At 38.0% G+C, this 23,178-nt stretch overlaps 1 protein-coding gene across 1 annotated transcript in view; it reads right to left on the bottom strand.

Moving 5' to 3' along the window:
* Window positions 1-13,156: 13,156 nt before the first annotated feature.
* EDEM1 (ER degradation enhancing alpha-mannosidase like protein 1) overlaps window positions 13,157-23,178 on the bottom strand; it is a 33,626-nt gene continuing 23,604 nt past the window's right edge. The window contains exons 9-12 of the mRNA XM_051981307.1: window positions 21,186-21,259; window positions 20,469-20,565; window positions 17,900-18,103; window positions 13,157-17,329 (exon numbers count right to left, since the gene is read on the bottom strand). Coding sequence (XP_051837267.1) covers window positions 17,240-17,329; window positions 17,900-18,103; window positions 20,469-20,565; window positions 21,186-21,259 — 465 coding nt within the window. The 3' untranslated portion in view covers window positions 13,157-17,239. The remainder of the gene's footprint in view (window positions 17,330-17,899; window positions 18,104-20,468; window positions 20,566-21,185; window positions 21,260-23,178) is intronic.

Below are 23,178 nucleotides of genomic sequence, written 5' to 3'. Positions count from 1 at the left end.
ATTGTGAACCCCTTAAGGAACAAGGTTGTCTTTTAGCTTTCTCAATCTCCTGTACCTAGCAGTGTTTGGCACATACTAGTCATTTAAAATATGTTTATTGACTGTCTGGTTGACTATATGTTATCTTATTTGGTCTTCAAAACAACTCATTGAGATAGGTGCTACTATTAGCCTCATTTTACAGTTGGACCAACTGAGGCAGAGGTTGAATGACTTGCTCAGAGTCACACAGCTAATAAATGTCTAAGGCAAGATTTGAACTCAGGTCTTCCTAACTCTAAATCTCACATTTTATTCATAGTTCTAACTAGCTACCTGTAGGTATAGAGTCTAAGGGAGGATACTCTGAAATCAGTTTGGAAAAATAGATCAGAAGCACAGTCTAAAGGAATTTAAGACATAGAGTAGTTTATTTTCTCCTCAAAATAGTAGGGAGGCCCTGGAGCTTCTTGAGGACATAGTGACATAAGTAGTCCAGTTCTTCAAGAATATCAATTTGGCAGGTGTGGAGGATGTATTGGAGAGGGGAGACTGAATAAAGACCAATTAGGAGGCAATTATAACATTTGTAATTGTAATGTTTGAGATTTATAATAATTATAATTATAACATAAAGGTGATAAGAGTTTAAATTAGGATACTGACCTTATGAGTAGATTGAAGGGAACAGGTGTAAGAGACGCTATGAAGATAATATTAACAAGATTTTAAAACTGATTGGATAGGGATGGAGTGCTTGAAAGAGAGTAAAGATCAAGGCTTATTTTAAGGTTGTAAGTTTGGGTATATGCAAAAGTGATTGTAGCCTTGACAGAAATAGAAAAATTGGGAGGAGGGATATTGAAGGGAATAGATAATGGTTTGTTTGGGGGATATTTTGCATATGAGATGCTCGGCACATCCAAGTGGAGATGAGATGCTCAAGCTCAGAGGGAAGATAATTAAATTCTAAATATGCAGATTTGGGAGTTATCTATGTAAAAGTGATAATTGAACCCATGAGAGTTGATGAGATCACTAAAAGAGAATCTCAAGAGAGAGAAAGGCCATAAAGAGCCCTGAGCTACACCAATACCCAGTAGTAAGTCAGAATAATCAACAAATGAGACTGAGAAGAAATGATCAGACTGGTAAAAGGAAAATCAGGTGGGAGTAGTTATGAAAACCCAAGGGAGAGCAGATAGGAGAAGGAAGGGGAGATTATGAGAGTCACATTTTGCAGAGAAGTCTAAGGTCTAAGAAAATGCCATCCTATTTAGCAATTAAGAAATCATTTGCAGTTTTGGCAGGAATAGTTTAATGGAGTACTGAAGTCAAAAGTCATCACAGTTGTTTTTGTTCTCTGTTCTCGAATAGAACCATGATATCAGGGAGGTGATAACATACAAGAGAATTGAAATGAAGTGAGGAAGAGCTGTGCAACGAGTCACTGTTCTCATTTTTTCCTCTGGAGCCACTGGGTCCAATGACAAGATATAGATCAGGATAACTGGAGATGGTTCTGGATGCAGTGGGAGCAGTCAAAAATCAGATTGCAAGCCATCCATACCAGTAATTCACATTTTCATGTACAATACTCTTCTGTATGATAGGTATTTGGAAATGCCCATTTCACATATTGTGCTTGCTAAGTTCAAAACAGAAAAACTCAAGTCAGACTTTAAAAGGTTGAAAAGTCAAGTCAGATTTATAAAGGATTAAAAAGTAGAAAATGAAGGCATAAGTATAAATAGCTCTTTTGTCTATTGTTTTTCTATTACATGTTTCTCAATGGTTGGCTTTTGACAGGTCCATGACACACTGCAGCCATGACAAAAGGAAAAAATCCCTGGCTTCTAATTTTCCCCAACAAACTGGCTTAACAGAAGTACAGTTATTTGTCTATCCAGATTACCTAAATAATTGACTTAATGCTGCTTTGCTTAGACAAAGGTATGGCTAGAAAGGAAGAACACTGTGATGAATCAAAAACCCAAGAGACAGAATTTCTGATAATTAATAATCCATTTATTAATTAGGCCAGTTAAAAATAAATGGATGGTCCATGGTTTCTCTGATAACCAAAGGCAAAAACATGAAGAGCCTGGAAGCTTTAATGTACTTTTAGAAAAGGTGTGCCCCTGAGAGGTGAAAATCATTCTTGATTGTGAACAATTAATGAAGGAATGGGTAGATTAATGAGGACATGGGCTTAAAGTGTTGGGTTTCTCTTGCTAGGAATGTGACTTGATCATAAGATTCAGCAACCTCCAATAATCTGGATAAGGAAAATTCATCTCCATCCAGACCATTCTGGTTGGTTTAGTCTCTCATGAGATAGGTCATTCTAAACTCCAATGGAGTTTACAATGGAGGATACAAGGACTTTGGTTCATTGTTTGGGGGATCGATTCTATTTACACTCTAAAACAAGGGAAGGTCTCCTAGTTGGGTGGGATCCTGCCCAAGATTGAGGAGCATGTTCCTTGGAGGATTTAGGCAATCTACATCAATCATGCCCTTCAGAAGCTGGCTGACTGACCTACAGAGATTGGTCCCTGAATGAGGAAATTTTTAAAAAGAAAAGCTTGAATCCTAAATGTGATTACTAGTTATTAGTTGATCATTATCCTTTATTTTCAAAGAGGACCAAAATGACTTCACTGCTGGAGTCAAGGTACAGTGTGTCTGACTGTGGCTGATCAGACCAACAGGAGCTCAGAAGGCTGTACCAGAGGCTGGGGACAAATCATCCATATGGAGATGTCTCTAAATTTGCACATTTCATGTTTCTTTTGAACTACTGCAATTCTGCTTTGCTCTTAAGAGCTTTTTTTGATGCAGGTACACCATGCTGGACAGATCTGTACTAGTCTCACAATTGATTCCCAAGTTCTTCAGAGAGACCTTGGATATTAAAATAGAAAATAATCATTTCTCTCAAAACCATATATAACCTCTATATATAACATACATAATCTCTCTTTTGCATCCCAGATCTCACCCTTTATATTTCCTTTTTCCAAAAGCTCCTTCCAAAGGGTTTGGGAGTGAATTAGGAAGTCAAAAAAGAATGATCTGATTTTTATGGAAATGTTTTGCATAACTTTATATGTGGCTTCTCACTGTAGGGGGAGAAGGGGACAGGGAGAAAGGAAGAGAATCTGGAATTCAGAGTTTTAAAAACAAATGTAAAAAAAATTGTTTTACATATAACTGGGGAAAATAAAAATGTTAAAAACAAAAAAGAGTGAACTGTATCTCATCAATCTGGCGCAGGGTGAAGACATCTGAAATCAGTGTCCCACCAAGCATTTAGCACAATGCCTTAAACACACTAGGCACTTTATAAACCCTTTCCTTTCCCCTCTTCCCATTCTTGCTCCTATCCTTAAGTGGGTGGACCATAACTGCCCATCTTTGCCCTGGGGCTTTAAGAATAAGAGAGAATTCCCTATTGGGTAGCACAAAACTATGAATTTTAATGGTTTATGGTTAAAATCCCTCTAGAGCTATTTTGGGAAAGTACAGCCTGGTGCAGCTCATGAACTCTTCAGACTAATATTTCTTGTCTACATTCAAAATCGAAGGAAATGCTAAATTTCAGCAAGAGGTTAGTGAAAATAAAGATACAACTTCTCACTTCTAAGTTGATGGACCCTATGAAATCTATACATGAATCCTTCAGAGATCTATGGACCTCCATATAAAAGAATTCTTGCACTGGATATTTTATACTCCTTTGTCTTCAACGATATCATATTCTCAGAGTTTTCCTCCTGCCCTCCTGTGTACCTTTACTAATTACTTATCCTCTTTTCAATCTATAAAATGGATATACCCAACTCTCAGTCCTACTACTACTCCTATAAAAATAATATAGGGGTCCATTGGTGTGGGAAATTACATATAATATCAAATTATTTAATGTAAACATCAATTTTGCTAAATAATTTTCTTTCCCTCTTTTTTTTCAACTCCTTATTATAAAAGATGGCTTTCTAGGAGGGAGAAAGGGAAAAAGAGAGAGAGATGTAGGTTATGTAAACTATATAAACAAAAGATAGCAATAAATTCTCTTTTTAAATATCAGACTAGTCACAAATCACTTCATTTAATTCCAGTCACATCTAACATACTTCCTCAGCTCCCATAGAAATCAATGTGACAATAAATTGAGTGTTGGATTTGGTATTATCACCTCTGACATGTACTAGCTGTGTTACCATAAGCAAGTCATTTAACCTCTCTAAGGCCCCAAGTTCCCCATCCAAAAAATATCTATAATAATAGTATCCTTCTAAGAGGCTTGGAGTGAGGCTCAAATGGCTTAATGTGTATAAAGTATTTTACAAAGTGCTATATTTTGTTGTTGTTCAGTCAAATTGTATGCAACGGTTTTCTTGGCAAAGATACTGAAGTGGTTTGCCATTTCTTTCTCCAACTCATTTTACAGATGGGGAAACTAAGACAAACAGGACATACAGCCAGTGAATGTTTAAAGGCAGATTTAAACTCAGGGAGAGAAGTCTTCCTGACTTGAAGCCTGGAATTCTATCCACGCCACCTAGCTGTCCCAGAGTGCTATATGTATCACTTATTTTTCAGTCCAATTCATTTTATTCCAAGCCAAGAACATTTTTGGCCAGATTAAAATCAAATCAGCCACCTGAATGCTGAAATCTGTAAAAAGATCATGTTTCTTCTTTTCTAACAAACCTGGGTGACAAACTCACAAGTTAACTCTGGCTCATCTACCAAAGCTTGAAAATGAGCATACCCACCCTAGGAAGGGGTCAAGCAATTTTTATCAAATAATGAATATTTTTAAAATATGATCCTGCTGGAAAGGCCTTATAAGAATTCAGTGTCATTATCATTGTTACCATTATTCATTTTTCAATTAGCATAATGTGTCATCCTTAGCCAAAGTGGTAAAAGACAAGATTCCAGAGGACCATGAAATTGCATTTTTGCACACTGTGTTTTAAACACTGCCAACACAATCTATTACCACTATACCATTCGGTGGCTAAGTTTAAAGAAGGACAGCATTACAAAGAATGAAGCAATAGTGGTCTCTTGTGGGAGAAAACTGTATTTGCCACTGAAATGCAAAAAAAAAAAAAAAAAAAAAAAAGACAGCCTGAGCTATCTAAATCAGAGCTTCTTTAATTTTTTCTGCTAGCAATCCTTTTTCATCAGAGACTTCAAGTATATAGGTATATAAAATAGGTATCCAAATCAAATATTAACTGATAATAAGTCATAATTTTGCAGCCCCACATTCACTTATGTAACCTCATATAGGGTCGTGACCCACAGTTTAAGAAATTTTTATCTAAATCATAAGAACATAGAGCCATAAGATAATCATTCATTTGAACCTGGAAAGAGTCTTGGAAACTTTCGAGTCTAAGCCTTGAATTTTCCAAATGATGAAATTTAGTCCCAGCAAGGTTCAATAATTTGTCCAAGAACATATAGGTAATAAGGATCCAAGCAAAGACCCCCTTCTCACTCCAAAGCTAATAAGGGTCTCTTTCTTTTATACAATGTCTTCTCTTCACTTTCCCGTTTCTCTTTCCTCGTCCCTTTTTCCTTTTCCTTCCCCTTTTCCTTCCATTTCCTTGTCCCTCTTCTTTCTTCTTTTCTTTTTTCTCTCTTGGACTAAGTATCTAGGGACCACTCACAGACCCAGTCCCATTACCAATCAACATGGGAGTTTTGACCTGCTGTTTTCCCACCTGGGCTATTCCCTGCTCCTTAAGCCAGGACATACCATATTAAAGCCAGATTTAGTACAGATACTGGATTGACTTTAGCCTTTAACACAGCGCAGAATTCCTGAGTTTAAGCGATCTACTAGCCTCAACCTCTGCTAGAGAAGGGATTAGAAGAAGGCTATATTTCCACATTTCTACCCATATGATAAAAGTGATCTTTTGCTGACTCTTGTATTGGCTGGTCTATTTATCAGACCAGTCAAAATTAAGGATCACTCAAAACCATTAGTATTGATAAATCTCTTTTCAGATAAGCAGGACAGATTAAACCCCTAGTCAAGTGATATTCCAACCCAATTTGACTCAAGAACATTTAGCCAAGCATAAGATGTGTGTGTATATAAATCATGGTTCAAAGGAGGCAGAGATAGCATAGTAAAACATCTCAGCAGACCAGCTAAACCAGGTTAAGATAATAACTAAAACCTATCTGTGAGTTAGGGGGATGTCCACCACAATCATGTAAAGACTTCTCTAAATGGGCAGATGAGAACAATTTGTGCAGATACTAGGGAGTGCCTAGAGCTTGGTCTGTACATTGGTGATTCTGAAGGAGAAGGAAAGGTTGATTACTTTGTAAACTCTGTTCACTTAAATCCAACATATAAACACATATCAAGATCTCACTCCATGATACCATGGAACCTCTTCAAAAACAAAGGACCAACATAATAGTTCAAGTAAAAAATAATCACCGAAAACATGGGAACAGATGGCATGATGTTCTGGTGCATAATAGGAGCTTAATAAATGGTTGTTAGCTGACTGATTGACAGATTATATGGCCAAACAAACATAGAAAAAAGCAAAGGAAAAGAAAGCCTTAGGGGACATCCTTCCCCCTTAGAAGACAGGAAGAAAATCATTGGAGACTGAAAAGGTGGAGAACCAGAGAGAGCAGTGTTATGGGAGTAGGAGGAAAACCCTTCAAGAAAGATGAATTAATAATAGTATAACATGCTGAAAAAACATACTCCTCAAAAAGGGTGAGGACTTGAATTTAGCAATTAAGGAGATAAAACTATGAATTAATGAGTATTCACTAACCATAATTATGGAAATAAAGGTACATTAACAGCAACAAATTCCAGAATATATAGAAAAAAATTTTAAAGAGGAAGGGGTGCCATGGAAACAGATTTTCTTAAGTTAACATAAAAATTTATACATTAAAATATTTAAATTACAAGTTCAGAGCATACATAAAGAATCTTTTACGATCTTTTTTGTTTAACTGAATTTCACTTAATGAGTTGATTCAAAATCGTTGAGGAAATAAGATTTTTTTTAAAGGGTGAGCTAAATCAATGTCATGATGAGGGATGGGGGGATAAGAGAGAGACAGTCCAAGTATTCTATGGTACAATCCAAACAAAAAATGCTCTAAAGAAAAGTCCTCGGCACACTGTGTTGACCCTCTATGGAGGAGCTATGGAAGAATACAGACAAAAAGGCAGAAAAAAACCTGCAAACTGGACCATTAAAGCAGATCTCAGATCCATAGAAGTCCTAAAATAAAGTTCCTAATTTTTTCCCTTATTCTCTTTTTGCCTTGATCATAGTTGAAGATACTCATACTTCCCATTAAAATTAAATTTTTAATTTCAAAAAAGAGTTTATGAAGACCTGGGATTGAGAAGTTCCCCAAAAAGAATGAGAATTGGTGGGGGAAGTTGAAACAGAGGATAAGCTGTTTTCTGTAGAAGTGTACAGGTAAAAAAGAGGCAAGAGCTTGGCTAACTACAGAAGGAAACAATACAAATAGGCAATGTGGTGAAGTGAAAGAAAACTGGAGGATCTGGGTTTGAATGTCAATTCCCCCATAACTTATCCTCTGGGCCTCTGGAGTTTCCACATTCATGAAATTATGGAGTTGGATTCAGTGGCCCCTGAGATCCCTTCTGGACTTCAGCCATTATGACTTTTAGAATTTGGAATGTGAGGGTCTAGATTTGCTTCCTGCTCTGCCAATTACAAGCTGAGGGGATGTTGGTCACTAGACTTCCTTAGGCTCCAGGTTCCTTCTCTGTGAAATGAGGAGGTGGAACCAGATACTATTATCCTTTAAAGCCCTAAGACTTCATTCAGAAGTTTGTATTTATTTTTCTTATTGTTTTGGATAGAGGAAACCAAAAAATATTTATAGGGAGAGGAAAGGAATCAGTAAGAAAGAAGAAATTGAAGATAAGGGAATGGGGAAGGGTTAGGGAGCGAAAGCAATGGAAGATTAAGCAAAGGCTCAGAGGACATGGAGAGGGTGGAATCAGGAGCAGCATGTCAATGTGGCCTTAGCCAGGAAGAAAGCCAACTCCTTTTCTAAAATTGAAAGAGAAAAGATCAGAAGGAAATTACCTTTTCTACCTTGTTTCATACTGAAACATGCTTTTCATATACCCCCAGTCCCAGACCAAAGCCTAATCTCTATTAGTCTAAATGTTTGTTGACTTCTGACAAAGTATGGAACTGAGAGATACTGAGACAGAGAAACAGAGGAGAGACACAGAGACAAAGGAGAGACAGAGAGAGACAGAGACAGAAGCAGAGACAGACAAAGAGATAGAGACAGAGAGACAGGCACAGAGAGACAGAGGAGCAATAGAGACAGAAAAGCAGAGGAGAGAGAGAGACAGAGAGAAGAGAGACAGAGAGAAAGAGAGAGAGAGAGAGAGAGAGAGAGAGGAGAGAGAGGAGAGAGGGGAAAAAAGAGAGAGAGGAGAGAGAGAAAGAGAAAGAAAGAGGAGAGAGAGAGGGGAAAAAAGAGAGAGAGAAGAGAGAAAGAGAGAAAAGAGAGAGAAAGGAGAGAGAGGGGAAAAAAGAGAGAGAGAAGAAAGAGAGAGAGAGAGAATGAGAGAGAGAGTGAGAGAGAGAGAGAGAGAGGAGAGAGAGAGAGAATGGCTTCAACGTTCTCAGTAAAGTGAGAGATGGATCATTTGCTAGGAATAGAGGCTGCTACTATCCCAATAATAATCATTACTACTAACTTGTCCAGTCTCTTAAGGATTTTGACAGGGTAAGAAAGAATAAAGTGACTGCTCCTACATATAGGGTCCAGGAAGCCTTCTCTAAATGATTTTTGCCAACCACCAATTCCATCAAAGCTCCTTTCCCTCATCCATTTCTCTGATCACCTGGAACTTCATCATCTCATGGTTAGTAAACTTCCAAAACACACACATTTTCTCTCTATGTGTGTCTTTCTGTTTTTGTGTCTGTATGTCTATCTTTCTCCTTCTCTGTCTCTCACTCGGTGTGTGTCTCTGTCATCTGTCTGTCTCTCTCCCTGTGTCTCTGTTTCTGTCTGTCTCTGTCTTTCTGTCTGTCTCCTTGCCTCTGTGTATCTGTCATCTCTCTGTCTCTCTCTGCATGTGTCTCTCTTACACACACACACACACACACACACACACACACACACACACACACACACAAGCTCACTGAGTCCATTAATTAGGAAATCAAGGCCCAGAGAGATCACAAAGCTAAGAAGTGTCTGGGGGAAGATTTCAACCTGAACAAGCCCAGCATCCCAAGCCCTATACTACACTGTCCTTCTCCATGAATTCCATGAACAGATAAAAAGGAAACAGAAACACAGAGAGATTTAAGCTATCTGCCCTCATCCCAGTAAGAATCTTGGGCCAAGTCAAGGCCACAATAGTAGCAAGAGTGATGGCGGCGCCTCCTGAGCAGGAAGGGTTCCATTTTCTTAAACCTTTGGTGACAAAAAGATCCTATTTGGAATAACAGAGAAAGAGAACTCTGGGGTGGGGGGATGAGGTGGGGGAGGGTAGCCCCAACCTGTCACTATGGGAATGCAGCTGTGCAGAATAATCCTCTCCATCAGGGAGACAGTCTGGTACAATGAATAAAAGTACAGACTCTGGAATCAAAGGACCTGGGTGCAAATTCCAGCTTTGCCACTCACTACCTGTTACTTTGGAGAAGTCCTGTTTACTCTCCAGAGCTTAGTTTATTCCACTGTAAAATGAAGTAACTGATGATTTGCAATGTTGACTTCCAGCTCCAACTTTGCAATCGTTGCTTAAGTATTTACTCGGCCTTGTTTTTATAAACAGAAGCCAATGATGTCCAGCCAAGGGAGTAGGTGGGTGGTTCAGGTCCTTTCCAATTCTAAGATCCTGAGGCCTCCCTATCCAAACCACAACGGAACAGGAAACCACTTTTTAAAATGTCTGTCAAGTGTTTACTCAGTCTCTGCTTAAAAACCTCCAGTGATGAGGAAATTCACCACCTCCTGGGCCGGCTAGCCTCTTCTACTTTTGGACAGCTCTTACCGATGGCACTTCTCCTTCCGTCAGTCCTTTTCCAGCTAGAAGGCTTCCTAATTTCATTTTCATGCATTTAAATAATTTTCCAGGATTTGGATTTCCCTAAGAGTCAGAGTTTACTTAAATGAGTCACAAGGCAGGGAGTAGAGGGGTGGGAATAGAGGGAAACATGACATTTTCATCCTTAAAGAGAGCAAAACAAAATTCTTGGCCAGGCAAGCTTCTGGGAACTCTTTTAAATAGCCAATTCAGGGCTATTATCTCCTTTTATGATAGTTTTTTCTATCATTTAGCTAGAAGTCATTTCTGGTGTCTCAGGAGTTCTTCTCCGCTACTCATTTTTCCCTTTATAGAGAAAGCCTCATTATAATCAGTTAATTTATCAGTTTGACTCAATTCATAAATCTCTGCTACTCCCTGTGAAGACCAGACTTGCTTAATGACTATCTAGGAACTTGAAGGTATAGTCAGATCCACGTTAGAACAAAATTCTCACATTAATGAATGCACAAAGAACATTCAAATACATAATTCTATTGTTTATTAACTCTTCAGGAAAATTATAAAGGATATTCCAAGTCTTTGGGTTGTTTTAAAACATTTGAGGCTTTAATAGCTTTTCTTTCATTCCTCTACTCTATTTAAAGCTTTTAAAGGGTTAATAGCTTTAAATGATCCCAAGGCTTCTGGCACACCCTGTACTTGAAAGTCCCATGTCATGACAAAGCTTCATTAGACTGAAGAATGTCATGACATTCTTCAAAGAATATGTCACTGAATCCCAAGCATTGGGGAGAATGGCTTTGATTTCATACTCCCAGGGACACAGGTTCAGCCAGAGCTACAACCAGGATGGCTCTGTCCATCCAAGATGCCATCAGAGACCATCTGGTACAATGCTCCCAGCTAGTTCTTTCCTAGATGCTGACATAGGTGTGGATGGGTTTTGGGGAAGTAGGTAGAACCCAGGAAAGGGTGAAGGAGCTGGGTTATAGGTCAGTAGTGGAAAAGGGCCAAGGAGGAAAGCTACCTCTTTTTCAAATGTAATCAAACAATGCCATCACCACTCTACCTTCCTCTGTATGCCCTGATGGCTTTTGTTCCCAGTGAAAATGTCTCTAGTAAACAGCTCTGGATGAACTACTGGCTTAATGGTGTTCTAAACAGCCCACAAGAAACAACTCTACCTTGGGAGTTTTTTGATGGGAATGCGTCAAAGCAACTTCATTGTCGATTTTAGGGACAGTAACATGATTATATTTTGTACCCACAAAATGGGAAGCAGTTTTATATTCCAAAGAGATATTAAAGAAGGGAAAGGGGCCTGTATGTCCAAAAATGTTTGTGGCAGCCCTTTTTGTAGTGGTTAGAAACTGGAAATTGATGGATGCTCGTCAATTGGAGAATGGCCGAATAAACTGTGGTATATGAATGTTATGGAAAATTATTGTTCTGTAAGAAATGAGCAGCAGAATGAATACAGAGAAGCTTGGAGAAACTTACATGAACTGATGCTGAGTGAAATGAGCAGAACCAGAAGATCATTATACATTTCCACAATACTACATGAGGATCAATTTTGATGGAAGTAGCTATCTTCAGTAATGAGAGGATCTAATTCAGTTCCAATTGATCAATGATGAACAGAAACAGCTACACCCAGTGAAAGAACACTGGGAAATCAGTGCAGACTGCTTGCATTTTTGTTTTTCTTCCCAGGTTATTTTTACCTTTCTAAATCCGATTTTTCTTGTGTAAGATAACTGTATAAATATATACACATATATTGTATTTGATATACTTTCACATGTTTAACATATATAAGACTGCCTACCATCTAGGGGAGAGAGTGGAGAGAATAAAGGGAAAAGTTGCCACAGAAGTGCTTGCAAGGATCAATAAAAAACTATAATAAAAAAAAAAAAAAAAAAAACGGGAAGCAGTTCAAAAGTGCACAGGGTTGGGCTGCAGAGGGAGTGTAAGTGCTGATGTAGCCACAACTTCAATGGGAGGCATGGCAATTAGAACCCGAGTCTGAAAGTCATCTCTCATTCACTGCATCCCTATAGATAGATGCATTTCCTCATTTGTTAGGTTGATGGACATCTTTAAATCACTTCCCATTTCTAAGACCCTTCGATCATTCTTTGTCTTCATGGAATTGACTTATCTGAAACACAGTGAAGTAGATTGAAAGTTCAATCTCTCACCACCTTGACAGATATGGGAACTGAGGTTCAGAGACATTAACTTAAGGTCACACAGAATGTGAATCCAGATTCTCTGACTTAATCTAACCCAGGTATTCCTCACTGCAAAACTTAAGCTTGGGCCATTGATGCCAAGAAAAATAATCCAATTATTCACAGTGAATGGGAAACCAGCTAGACTCCTGGTCTGGGTGGGACTATGAAGCCAAATTGTTTAAGGAAGGAGGTTGGTCTCTCTTTCCCTATTCTGTATTTTCAACCTGTTTTCCTAGAAGAATCTGTCAATCTCTGAGTGATCAGGATCACTTCTTTGCAGGAAACTAGGTCAGAATAATTGCAAACAGATGAAAAGGACTGAACTCAATCATAAGCAGGTGCCAGCCTCAATGTTCCTTCCCAATGAAGGACCCCATTGGCAAGGAGTGAGTTGCAGGCGTGAAGAGCCAACCTCAGATTGCTCCAAGATCTAGTCAAATGCCCTTGCCGAAGCAGTGTAGTGCAGGCCTTGAAATGTGCATCAGATTTTGCTGTCAGGCTCAAGCTCTGGCTTTTACTTGCCTCATCAGTAAAGTATTGGTTGGATGTGGGGCTTCTAAGGTCCCTTCCAGCTCTGTCCCCTTATCTCACAAATGGGGAAGACAGAGCACAAAGCTGTAAAGGAATTCGTTTACCCAGGACCAACACTGACAGAAACAGGGCCCCTAATTCAGGAGAATGTGGATAGAGCATCCTTGCCCGTGACTATCTCACTTATATATTTTGTATTATTAGCATTCAGCATCAGTGCCTGGTACATATGAGGCACTTAGTAAATTATATCAATCTGACCCTACTTTTAACCTTAATTCCAACTTCAATATCTTACATAAAGATATGTATGCACACACAAAAAAGATGACAACTTAAAAAAAATCTTTTAATGAAAATTGTAAAAATTCTAATAAATTTCAAAGAGCAAGATAGTCTTCAGGATATTTATAAAAGAACATTTGGTCCTTTTACAAAACAAAAAAGCTCCCCTTTAATTTAAGCCCATTTCTTATTTACATAGATTAAACATATCATTTATAGTTGCAAATTATATTGCACATTAGAGTGAGAAGCACAACAGACCTGTTTATCCCAACAAGTCGCCCCAGCCGTTTTCAGTTCTCAGTTTTGTTTTTCTAGTGCATAATAAATTAAAATGTGCCCTATGTTTTGCTATTTAAAAAATAAAGAACACCTTCCAAAATCCTTCCTCCCCTCCTCCCCTCAAATCTTAAGAACCAAGAGTTGAGGAATGGGGCTGAATTGGGAAGTGCCATGGCTACCTGACATTTGACCAAATTCACATTCATTTCAAGTGCGGTCACTATTCAAGGCCTGCTCCGCGGACCCACTGGTGACCAGTGTATACCCAATTTGATCTCATCTCAGTTGGCTTGCCTAACACTTATAAAATGGGGTCACAGGGATTGAATGATCCTTTTACTTCTAGGAGGGCTCTCAATTGTAAAGCAGAGGCACAATGGTGGGAGTCAGAGGACTGGGGGCAGAGGAGAGATGATTATGGCAAGCATGATGGGAGAGCTCCTTTGACCTAGCAGCAGACTTTCAAACCTTCAAATTAAAAAAATTAAAAAACACACCCCTGGAATGCTTAAATGGAATAGATACAAGACATCAAGATATGTGCATTCAAAGCACAATGTGAAGGAAGACTTGACAATTAACCAGTAACTGGAGTTGGAATGATAGGCAAGGCTACCTTACATTCCTCCCCTCCCACATCCAACCCTCATGGAGTAAAAAATTACTTATTGGTTCTTTTAAACTATGTCCATTAAAGCATCCAAATTAGACAATTACTAAAACTTTTCTTCTTAAGGAACTGCATATATTTTTCTTTAATCATTAGTTTTGTAGCATGTATATTTTTTGGGTTGAGGATGTTTTTTTTTTTTTTTAAAAATAAAGAGAAGTCAGCTAAAGGTTTCAAACACCTACATCCTAAAGCACTGTCAAAACTAAGAGAAGAAGGGAGGCCACTATTTTAAGCAGTTTGGAGACAGATTGACAACATGAGGCCCCCAGGCAATATCTGATATTTGGAAAGTTTGATGGCACTGAGAGAAAATCTAAAAATGCAGTGAGACCTAAGTGAAGGTCAGTGCACTTGCAAAGCTGGAAGACATCTTTAAAAAACAAAACTAAAATAATTTCCACCTTTTGGGGACCTGACTTTGGCCACATGAGGTACAAGAAATGTACACTATAATACTTTGGGACAGAGGGCAGAGACACTTACAAAACACTTACAGACGACTGAGTGAGAAGACAAGACACCAGTATGGAAACCACTGGGTTATGTCTATCACGTGGTTGCCATTAGCCACCATGCTCGTGATGGCCACCTGTACAGAAATATTATGTGCCAGCATAATCAGCATGGCTACGTGAAAAAGATATACAACAGCATCAGTCCTCTCTCGAGCCAAATCAGCAAGAAAATGCCCTCCCCACTAATGACTTTTCTTCTGAGAGCTCTCTTCCACTGGTGATCCCATGTCACCATCAGGTTAGTGACCATCACAGCATTTCTACTTGCTTGTATTGCCACTGACCAAAGTAGAAAATGAAAGCTCACTTATATTGCCTCATTTTTTAAAAGCCTTTAGAGATTTGATTCTGCCTTCCCTAATGACAAACCAAGAACCACCACTAGTGTCTTCCGAGATCAACATTTGGGCCTAAACACTTAGGATGTTTGGATTTGGTTAAGGCTGGAGAATGAAGCCATTCACCAATCTGCAATAACACTCATAAACAAAGGTGCAGTCTTGGGAACTATTTCAGGATTGGAGCATTTAAGTCCCTGAGTTGCATAAATAGCTCAGCAGAGGAGGAGATCATAATGTCAGGCATAGATTCCGACACCAGGAGAAGAAAGGAGGTGTTAGGCTAGAGTGGTGAGAAAGGAAGACATGCAGAAGAGAGATCTGGAAGAGGATGTTACAGTGGCTGTCTCCCACTTTGGGTCATGGAAATTTGGGAAGCAGCAGGGACAACCCCAGAGGAAGAGAAAGGTGGTTGTTCCAGTTCTTGCCCAGAGAAAATCCACTGTCTGCTCCTCCTCAGTGCCATAAAGATTTAACTTAAAGTTGGCTGGAGAAGGTGTAGGAGGAAAGGTGAAAAGGGAAGGAAGAGTTGAATATGTTGAGTCACGGGAAAACTTTTTTTTTTTTAAGCAGAGTATAATAAATGAAAGCTTGATCTACAGCAAGTAACTGCAGAAAGTAGTTCAGAACAGAGTAAGGCTTTTGAAAATTAAAGTAAAAAAGAGCAAAACTTTTTTTGTTCTTGCTTTTTTTAAAAATTATGTCATATATAGTAACAAAGGGTTTTAAAATGAGATGATGGGCTTCTGAACCACAGTATTAAAAATATACAAGAGTTGGGTTTTATAGCTAATTAAGAAAACAAACATCTAAGACTTATAAAACTTGCCAAAAAAAAAAAATATTGAATGAAAAATTCCCTAGTTGGTTGATAAATTTGAGGGTTTAGGTAACAATCTGTTTCCCTCTGGAAAAAAAGATAAAGAAAATTTTTAGTGGCCAACAGTGACTAGGTAGAAAATACCAATGGTTCAGAACATGACCTCTGATGGCAATACAGTTTTCAAATCAGCTAGCAGAGTTCGTTTCTAGTTTGAGATCATTAATGACAAGCTTGATTCAATTCATGAAGGAAAAACACTACCACCAGAGTTTTCTGTTTCTAACAAGAGGAGGTTTTCACTCCAAAAGTTAGTCTAGTTTCCTGGTTACTTCCTTCCCTGAAATGGACTATTAAAAGGTCCATACTATCTATTTCTTCACCACCAAAAGCCCTTCCTAGGTAATAACAATCTATCTAGTCTTTCACTGTTTTATTCCTGCCCTGCCTAGTTCTCTGGCAACATCATGAGATCCTAACACAAACTGAGCCTGCTAGAAAGTAGCAGCAGCTTAGATTTTCAGTGACCCATAACTGAGTCATCATAAGGCACTAACTGAAAATTTGGACAGAAAAAATGCCCAAACCATTTAAGAGTATCATCCTGGTCATTTTCTTTCCCCATTTCCATTCAATGAGTACTAGAGATGAAACTGAACAAGGGGGAAAAAAATATATATATAAGATTTTTATAACCCAAACATAGTCAGGATAAAGAAGCATGGCCAGCAAGCGTGACAACAATCGAAACACTTGAAATCATGAAAATCCTAGGAAGAGCACTGGGCAATTTTGCCTCACTGCAAAATTCTGGGACTACAGAAGTTCTTCTGGTGAGTCCATGTTACATTTGATTTTAAAACAAGGTCTTTTCTTAGTTCCATGATGTGATCCTTCAGAAGCCATTTAGAATTCAGACATGGCAGTAATGATTAGTGAGGGTCACTAAGTATACTGGTGGCAAAAGATGGGTTTTCTTTTCTTTAAAAATAAATGTAATCCAAAAATCAAGGCAGACAATAATGGCTTACTGATGAGCTAGGAGACAGCCTCCTATCCCACAAGAGAAAATATTGCTGTTTCAAGAAAAGAAGTGATTCCCAGTAAACCCTTCTGCAGAGGGATCTTAGTCACAATCCCATTATGAAAAGGTGCTACACCAGTGGCAGCCACTCCTCAATACTTGCCTTCCCAAGCAGTTTATAGTAAAATCAAAGTGGTCATTTCAGCTTTACTCAGTGACTACAGTGTTCAGTAAAGGGATAATCTCTCAACTACTCTTGATTTCAAATCTTAATAAAGAAATACAGGGGACCAATTTTGGTTGTGTTTTGAACTGGAGAGAATAATTAAAATATGCAAGAACAGAGAGCAAGTATGTTGCTGGTCGGACCTGCCACCATCTTCATTATTCAGGGCCAGACTTTTGTAGTCCTCCTTCCACTTCAGTTAAAACTCTGTATTTGTTTGTTTAAACATCACCACTCAAGGTGATAGTTCAAATCAAGCCAACCATCTGATCAATCTGTCTCATGTAGACACTCTTGAGGGGCAGAGAATATCTTCTCTCATCAGGAATACGATTGCACTAGAAGGAAAAGAAAGTTTGGGAGAAAATTAATTCTGAATTCCAAATCCTAGCCCATCAGTCCTTCAGGCAGCATGATTGGCTGTGTAATCTTACCCTTCGGTACAGAGAAGCTAGAGAAGAGATAGCTAATGTACTAGGCAGCATAAGATCACATCACAAAAAATGAGCTGAGAGGGATTTTAAAGATCCTTGCATTTCAAAAATAAGGAAACGAAGGGTCAGAGAGGTCAGCTTACCTAGCTCATATAACTAATAAATGACACATATGGGAAGAGTAGCTGGTTCCTTGACTCTACAATAGAAACTGAGATGGCAATTTAATTGTCTCGATTGTTTCCTCCTTAGCCTCCACCAGCTGGCTCTACACTGAAATCACATTTCAAGTCTCTTCCTTTTACCACTCTGACATTTACACGCCTATCCAAAATTTAGAAATTGTATGTTAAAAGCACTTAAATAGTTGTTATAGTAATCACTTCTCTGTCCCTCCCTCCTGCAATCTTCTTAATAATTGTCCTCACCAGTATTTTTTCCACCTTCCAACCTCATTCTTTTAAAAATGCTTACATTTAGGCTTGAATTGATGACTTTTAAGTCCAAAGGTTTGGGTCTAGGCACATGTTTTTCTTCCTGGTGCTCCCCTCCTTCTTCCGAAAAAGACTTTTTCCAGGGAGCGTTCCGAAGATGTTTGTCCACAGACACAATATGTCCTTCAGTAGTAAACATGTATCTATTTCCAGACTGGTGCACTGGATTTTCTTCATCGAACAACTAGGGAGAGAAAGGAAAGGAACAGGATACAATCCTGAGGAAGAAAGCCACACTCCCAGAAGTGATTTAAGTGTGGACTTCCTCCTTCCACAATCAACATAACGATAGGGAGTTTTTTCAGGAAAAGATGATAGCATAAACATATACTGCTGAGAGTGTCTTCTGTGAATCTATGGCACTAGTTTATTTTATTTATTGCAGAGGACAATCTGGAGTTGGTCACTCATAGGGAAAAGGCAGCAACATGATATGCTGGATGATCATGAGGACTTTATTGAAGATGATCAGCTTGACCAAGGGCAAGAGTCAAGTGATCTCAAATTCACCTCAAGTTCACAAACACTTGAGTACTGAAGCACTGAAGAAGGTGCTGGGTGATAGTGGGACTCAATGGAAAAAACACCACCCCCACCCCACCAAACACACAAATACCTATAACAGCAGCTGGCTAACACTAGTCTACACCACAGAAGTGGCAAGCAAAGTTAGTGCCACGTGCAGTTTGAGGGAGGAAAGGAGCACAAGATGAATAAATGGGAAAACTTTTTAGAGGAGAAGACAGTCGAATTAATTTTTATAGAGGATGTGTAGCAAGGGCTCACAGAACACCAGAAGCAAAGACATAGAAATGTACCAATTTATATCAAGTTGTTCAGCCTAGTTAAGAGTGTTTAAGTTAAGAGAAGGAAGAGGGAAGCAGTAAGAAAGAAAGCAGAGAAAGTGAAGTGGCCATTAGAGTCTAACGTTGATAAGTTGGCAGTTAAGGGCCAAAAAAAAGGCTTTGAGCAAAGGAGTAGCATGGACAGATTCACGTACAAGGAATGTCAATCTGACAACCAAGGGAGAGATCTATGACAGAGCCAGGATGGCTGATTAAGTAGCTCCTGCATTAGGCTAAACAGGTGGTAATGACAGCCTCCATTCTGGTAGCAGCAGCAAAAAAAGGAAGGGGGGAATGCATGCAAGATGGAGTCTACATGATTACATAATGATTACAGAAGAGGTTGAGGGAAAGAGAAAAGTAACAAACTGAGCAGTACAGTGACAAAAAGACCACAAATAAGAATTGATAGGCTTAAGGGAAAAGATAAGCATGATAGTGGACATGTCCACAGGACATCCAGATAGATATGTACGTCACTGAAGGGAGGAGTACAAGCCTTAGACAATGGGTCCAATTTGGAAATCAGATAGAAAGTATTGAGTATTGCCAAGGGAAAGAAAGGGAGGAAAAAAGTCACAAGTACACAATTTAGTATTGGAAGCCTATGGCTCAAACTGCTCAATTCAGACTATTTGAGACCCAAAGAAGGTAACAGCCTGTCCAAGGTCACCTCCCCCCAACCTATGTCTTTGGGACTTACTGGGGAATGTACATGGAGGTAACAGAATGGCAAATGAGTACCAGAAGAAGTAGAAGAAAGGAACATCCATGAGAGAGCAGTCAGTGTCAAATGTTGTCAAAGGTCAGTAAGGAGGAAAACTAGGGGGAGGAGGACATTAGTACTGGGCAACTGGCAACCTCTGCAAAAGGCATGGGAACATAAAGCAGGCTTTAAGATATAAAGGAAGAAAAGCATCAGGAAGAAAGCCCTTTTTCTAAGAACCTTAGCAGTGAAGAGTAAGACATGACAGAAGGGCCAACAGAAGACTAGAATTAGAGAAACCTTAGTATATTTGCAGGTATGAGAAGACTCCAATAAAGAACAAGTTTTTTAAAAGTATTGAGAGAAAGAGGAAAACTACTAGAAAAAAGCATGTGCTCAAGGTATAGATAGAAGGATAGCTCTGCCATTATAACCTATTTACCTCACTAAACTGATAAGAAACTAGAGACTCAGAGAGGATAAGCTATTTGTTCAAAATGATTGAGTTAATTTGTGGCAGAGCCAGAACAAGTACCCAGCTTTCCAAATTTTTGCTCCAGTGAATTTAATTTGAGTGTGTGTGCGCGCTTGTGCACACGTGCACACAAATCCTACCTCTGACTTAAACATTTGCTAGCTATGTGACCCTGACCAAGTCTCTTAAATGTTTCTCATCTACAAAACAAGGATAATCACAATATCTTTTTCCCAGGGTTATTGTGAGGATAAAATGAGATAATATTTATAAAGCACTCTTCAAGATTTAAAGCACTATATAAATGCTAACTGTTATCATGTTGTATATGTTGGGGGAGGGAAATAAGGGAAGAGGAAGAGTTATAGAACAGAAATATAGAATAGAAAATGAATGGATGGCTGGGTTGTATGTCTTCAGCAAATTTAAAAATGGGCCAGGAACCAAAGAAATGTTATGAACTGATCTAAGATTTCTTGAAAATGTTGTCATTAAGCAAATGACTTATGAATGCAATACATACCAGATACAAGTATTTACAAGTCTCACTCAGAAAGAAACTTTCCATCCGGTCCTCTTTGGATTTGTCTATGACATGATGTAATGTAGCATAACCACATCTGCAAAAGAATTGTGCTTTCAATCAATCATTCTCTCTACCTAGTAAGTAAAATAAACTTTTAAGATAACAGTCTTCCAAGAGTCTAATATAACCAAAGTCCACATGGGAGTTTAAATGCTCTCGATTCTTGTTTAGAAAGAGCAGTAAACATACTAATAGGCTCATTGAATGCCAATGAAATGCTCTGCAATACAAACAAGACCCTATTTCATTTTTGGCCTCAAATCTTAACTGTAGTTACAAAAGATTTTTTTTTAAGTCATCTAGAATTTGACTGAAGAATGGTAATTAGCCTGTAATTGCAAGCAGGTTATAACTTGCAGAGTAGCTACCAACAAGATGATGCTTGCAGTCAAAATTGGAGATTTTATACTATGAGAATGAGATATTTAATAAACATGTTAAAAAGAAAAAATTGAAGCCCAAAGTCACAAATCTGGTCAATTCTGAAGCCTATCTAGGAACCCAAGTCTCCTAACAGTGCAGTATTCTTTCAAATATACTGTTTGTCTCCCCTTCTATTTTCCAAATGCAATATAAAATAACATTTCAGAGACCAACTTAAAGCAGAGCCAAAAAGTAGCCAACAAAGAGAAATGAAGAAACTGTAAAACTTACTTGACTTTTGTGTACTTTTCCAGGCTCTGAAGTATATCCATTCCTACATGGAGATAAAAAGGATTTTTGGTTGCCTAAAAAGAAAAAAGAATAAGGAATATAAACTAGCAAAAGAAATAGAAAAATCACCTCAAAACATATATCAAGAAGCCTAGAGCATTAAGAAGGGTGTTACTAATGGTGACTAAAGAAAGGTAAGCACAGAGCAAAGTTAATGTTTTAGAGTTCTTCAAGAATAAATGACACAAAAGTAGAAATAAAAAGAAACCAATGACAAGACTATCAGTTAAAAATTTATACCTTTACTTTTTGCTGATTAAAAAAAATTCAAAAAATTTAAGGGAATGGTGAATCATTTTTAAAAATGAAGATTGCTTTTCTTTCTGTTAATAAATTGATACCTCAAACCAAGACACCAATCATTACCTTCTTCTCCTCCTCTCTTTTTCTTCCACTAGGGAAAAACATCTAATATTCCACAGATGCGGCTGGCCTTCCCCGAACTAGGCAATGACTTTTAGACATGTGTATCCTCAGATACATATAAATGCAATACATTGGATTAAAATTGTAGCAGGGGTGACATATCGCTCTTAGTGACCAATAACTTCAAAATAAACATTGCATTTATCTTCACACAAGATTCCCTAGTCTACTTCTGAAGAGTTATAGGAGAACATTTGTACAAAGAGAGGTACACTCATGTACTGTTGGTAGAGCTCTGAAATTATGCAAAGTGATTAAAATGCCTATACTCTTTTTTTTTTTGCTGAGGCAACTGGAGTTAATTAAGTGACTTGCCCAGAGTCATACAGCCAGGAAAAAATGCCTATACTCTTTAACACAAAGATTCTACTGTGATACCTCTCCCACAGAGATGATTGATTTAAAAAAAAAAAAAGTATCCACATAGAACAAAATATTTATAGCAGCATTTTTTGTATTAGCAAAGAAATAGAAACTAACAGAAGCCCACCAACTGGGGATGTAATAGAATATTACTGTGCTAGAAGAAATGACAAATGTGATAAATACAGAAGCACATATTTAAATGAACTGATGATGAGGGAAATAAACAGACAAGAAAAAAATGAATTACACCAATGCAAATTGGAAAAGACAACAATCATAAAACAATATAAAATTTATGTTAAGAGAATTACAAAGACTGGGCATGGCACCTAAAAAGAAATGAAAAGATTTCTTCTCTCATTACTTTGCAAACGTGATACTACATTTTACAGTCACATTACATGTACTCTGCACATTACTTAACTTTGCACAAGTGTGGAACACCTATTATGAGTATTTTCATATTTTAAAATGTATTGATTTTTCTTGCTGATTCTTTTTTTCCTTTTTTTTTTTTAAATTATATAAAATGGTTCTGTGGGAGAGGGACAGCAGGTTTTAAGGGGAAATTTAGGTGATATAAAAAAAATTTCAATAAGATTTAAATAAAAACACTGCACAGGAATACTCTAGGATTCCTTCACAATCAAGGACACAAGAAAGCTACAATTAGTTTTCTCTGTCTGAATACCTATCTCATGCTAGAACATAATAATGTTATTTTAATCTTCTTATTATCTGTTAAAGACCATGCCTAGGTGAAGGGGCAGGTCAATTCTCTGAATTGACACAGCTATGAATCATAAACTTGAAGGAGTTGAAAAGCAACCTTCGCAGATGATCCTTGTGTATTGGGAATGAAATAAATTGGAGGCAAGAGGGAAGAGGAGAAAGGTCAGAGAACACAACTGTCTCTCAGTCTCCTTGTATCATCCACTCACATGAAGAGATCCATTCTACAGATTTGAGTTAGACTTCCAGCAGCCACTGGCAGGCGGTTCCCATATTACAACAACTATCAATCAACAAATATTTACTGAGGGCCAAATTTCCATGTTAATTAAATATTTGGTGCTCTGTAAATACTTATGGGTATATGTGTTTATTTTTATGGTGCATTTGTATGTATAAACACACATAC

Source organism: Antechinus flavipes, chromosome 1, assembly GCF_016432865.1.
Source record: "Antechinus flavipes isolate AdamAnt ecotype Samford, QLD, Australia chromosome 1, AdamAnt_v2, whole genome shotgun sequence".
NCBI lineage: Eukaryota > Metazoa > Chordata > Mammalia > Dasyuromorphia > Dasyuridae > Antechinus > Antechinus flavipes.
This window is presented reverse-complemented; position numbering and strand designations above follow the sequence as displayed.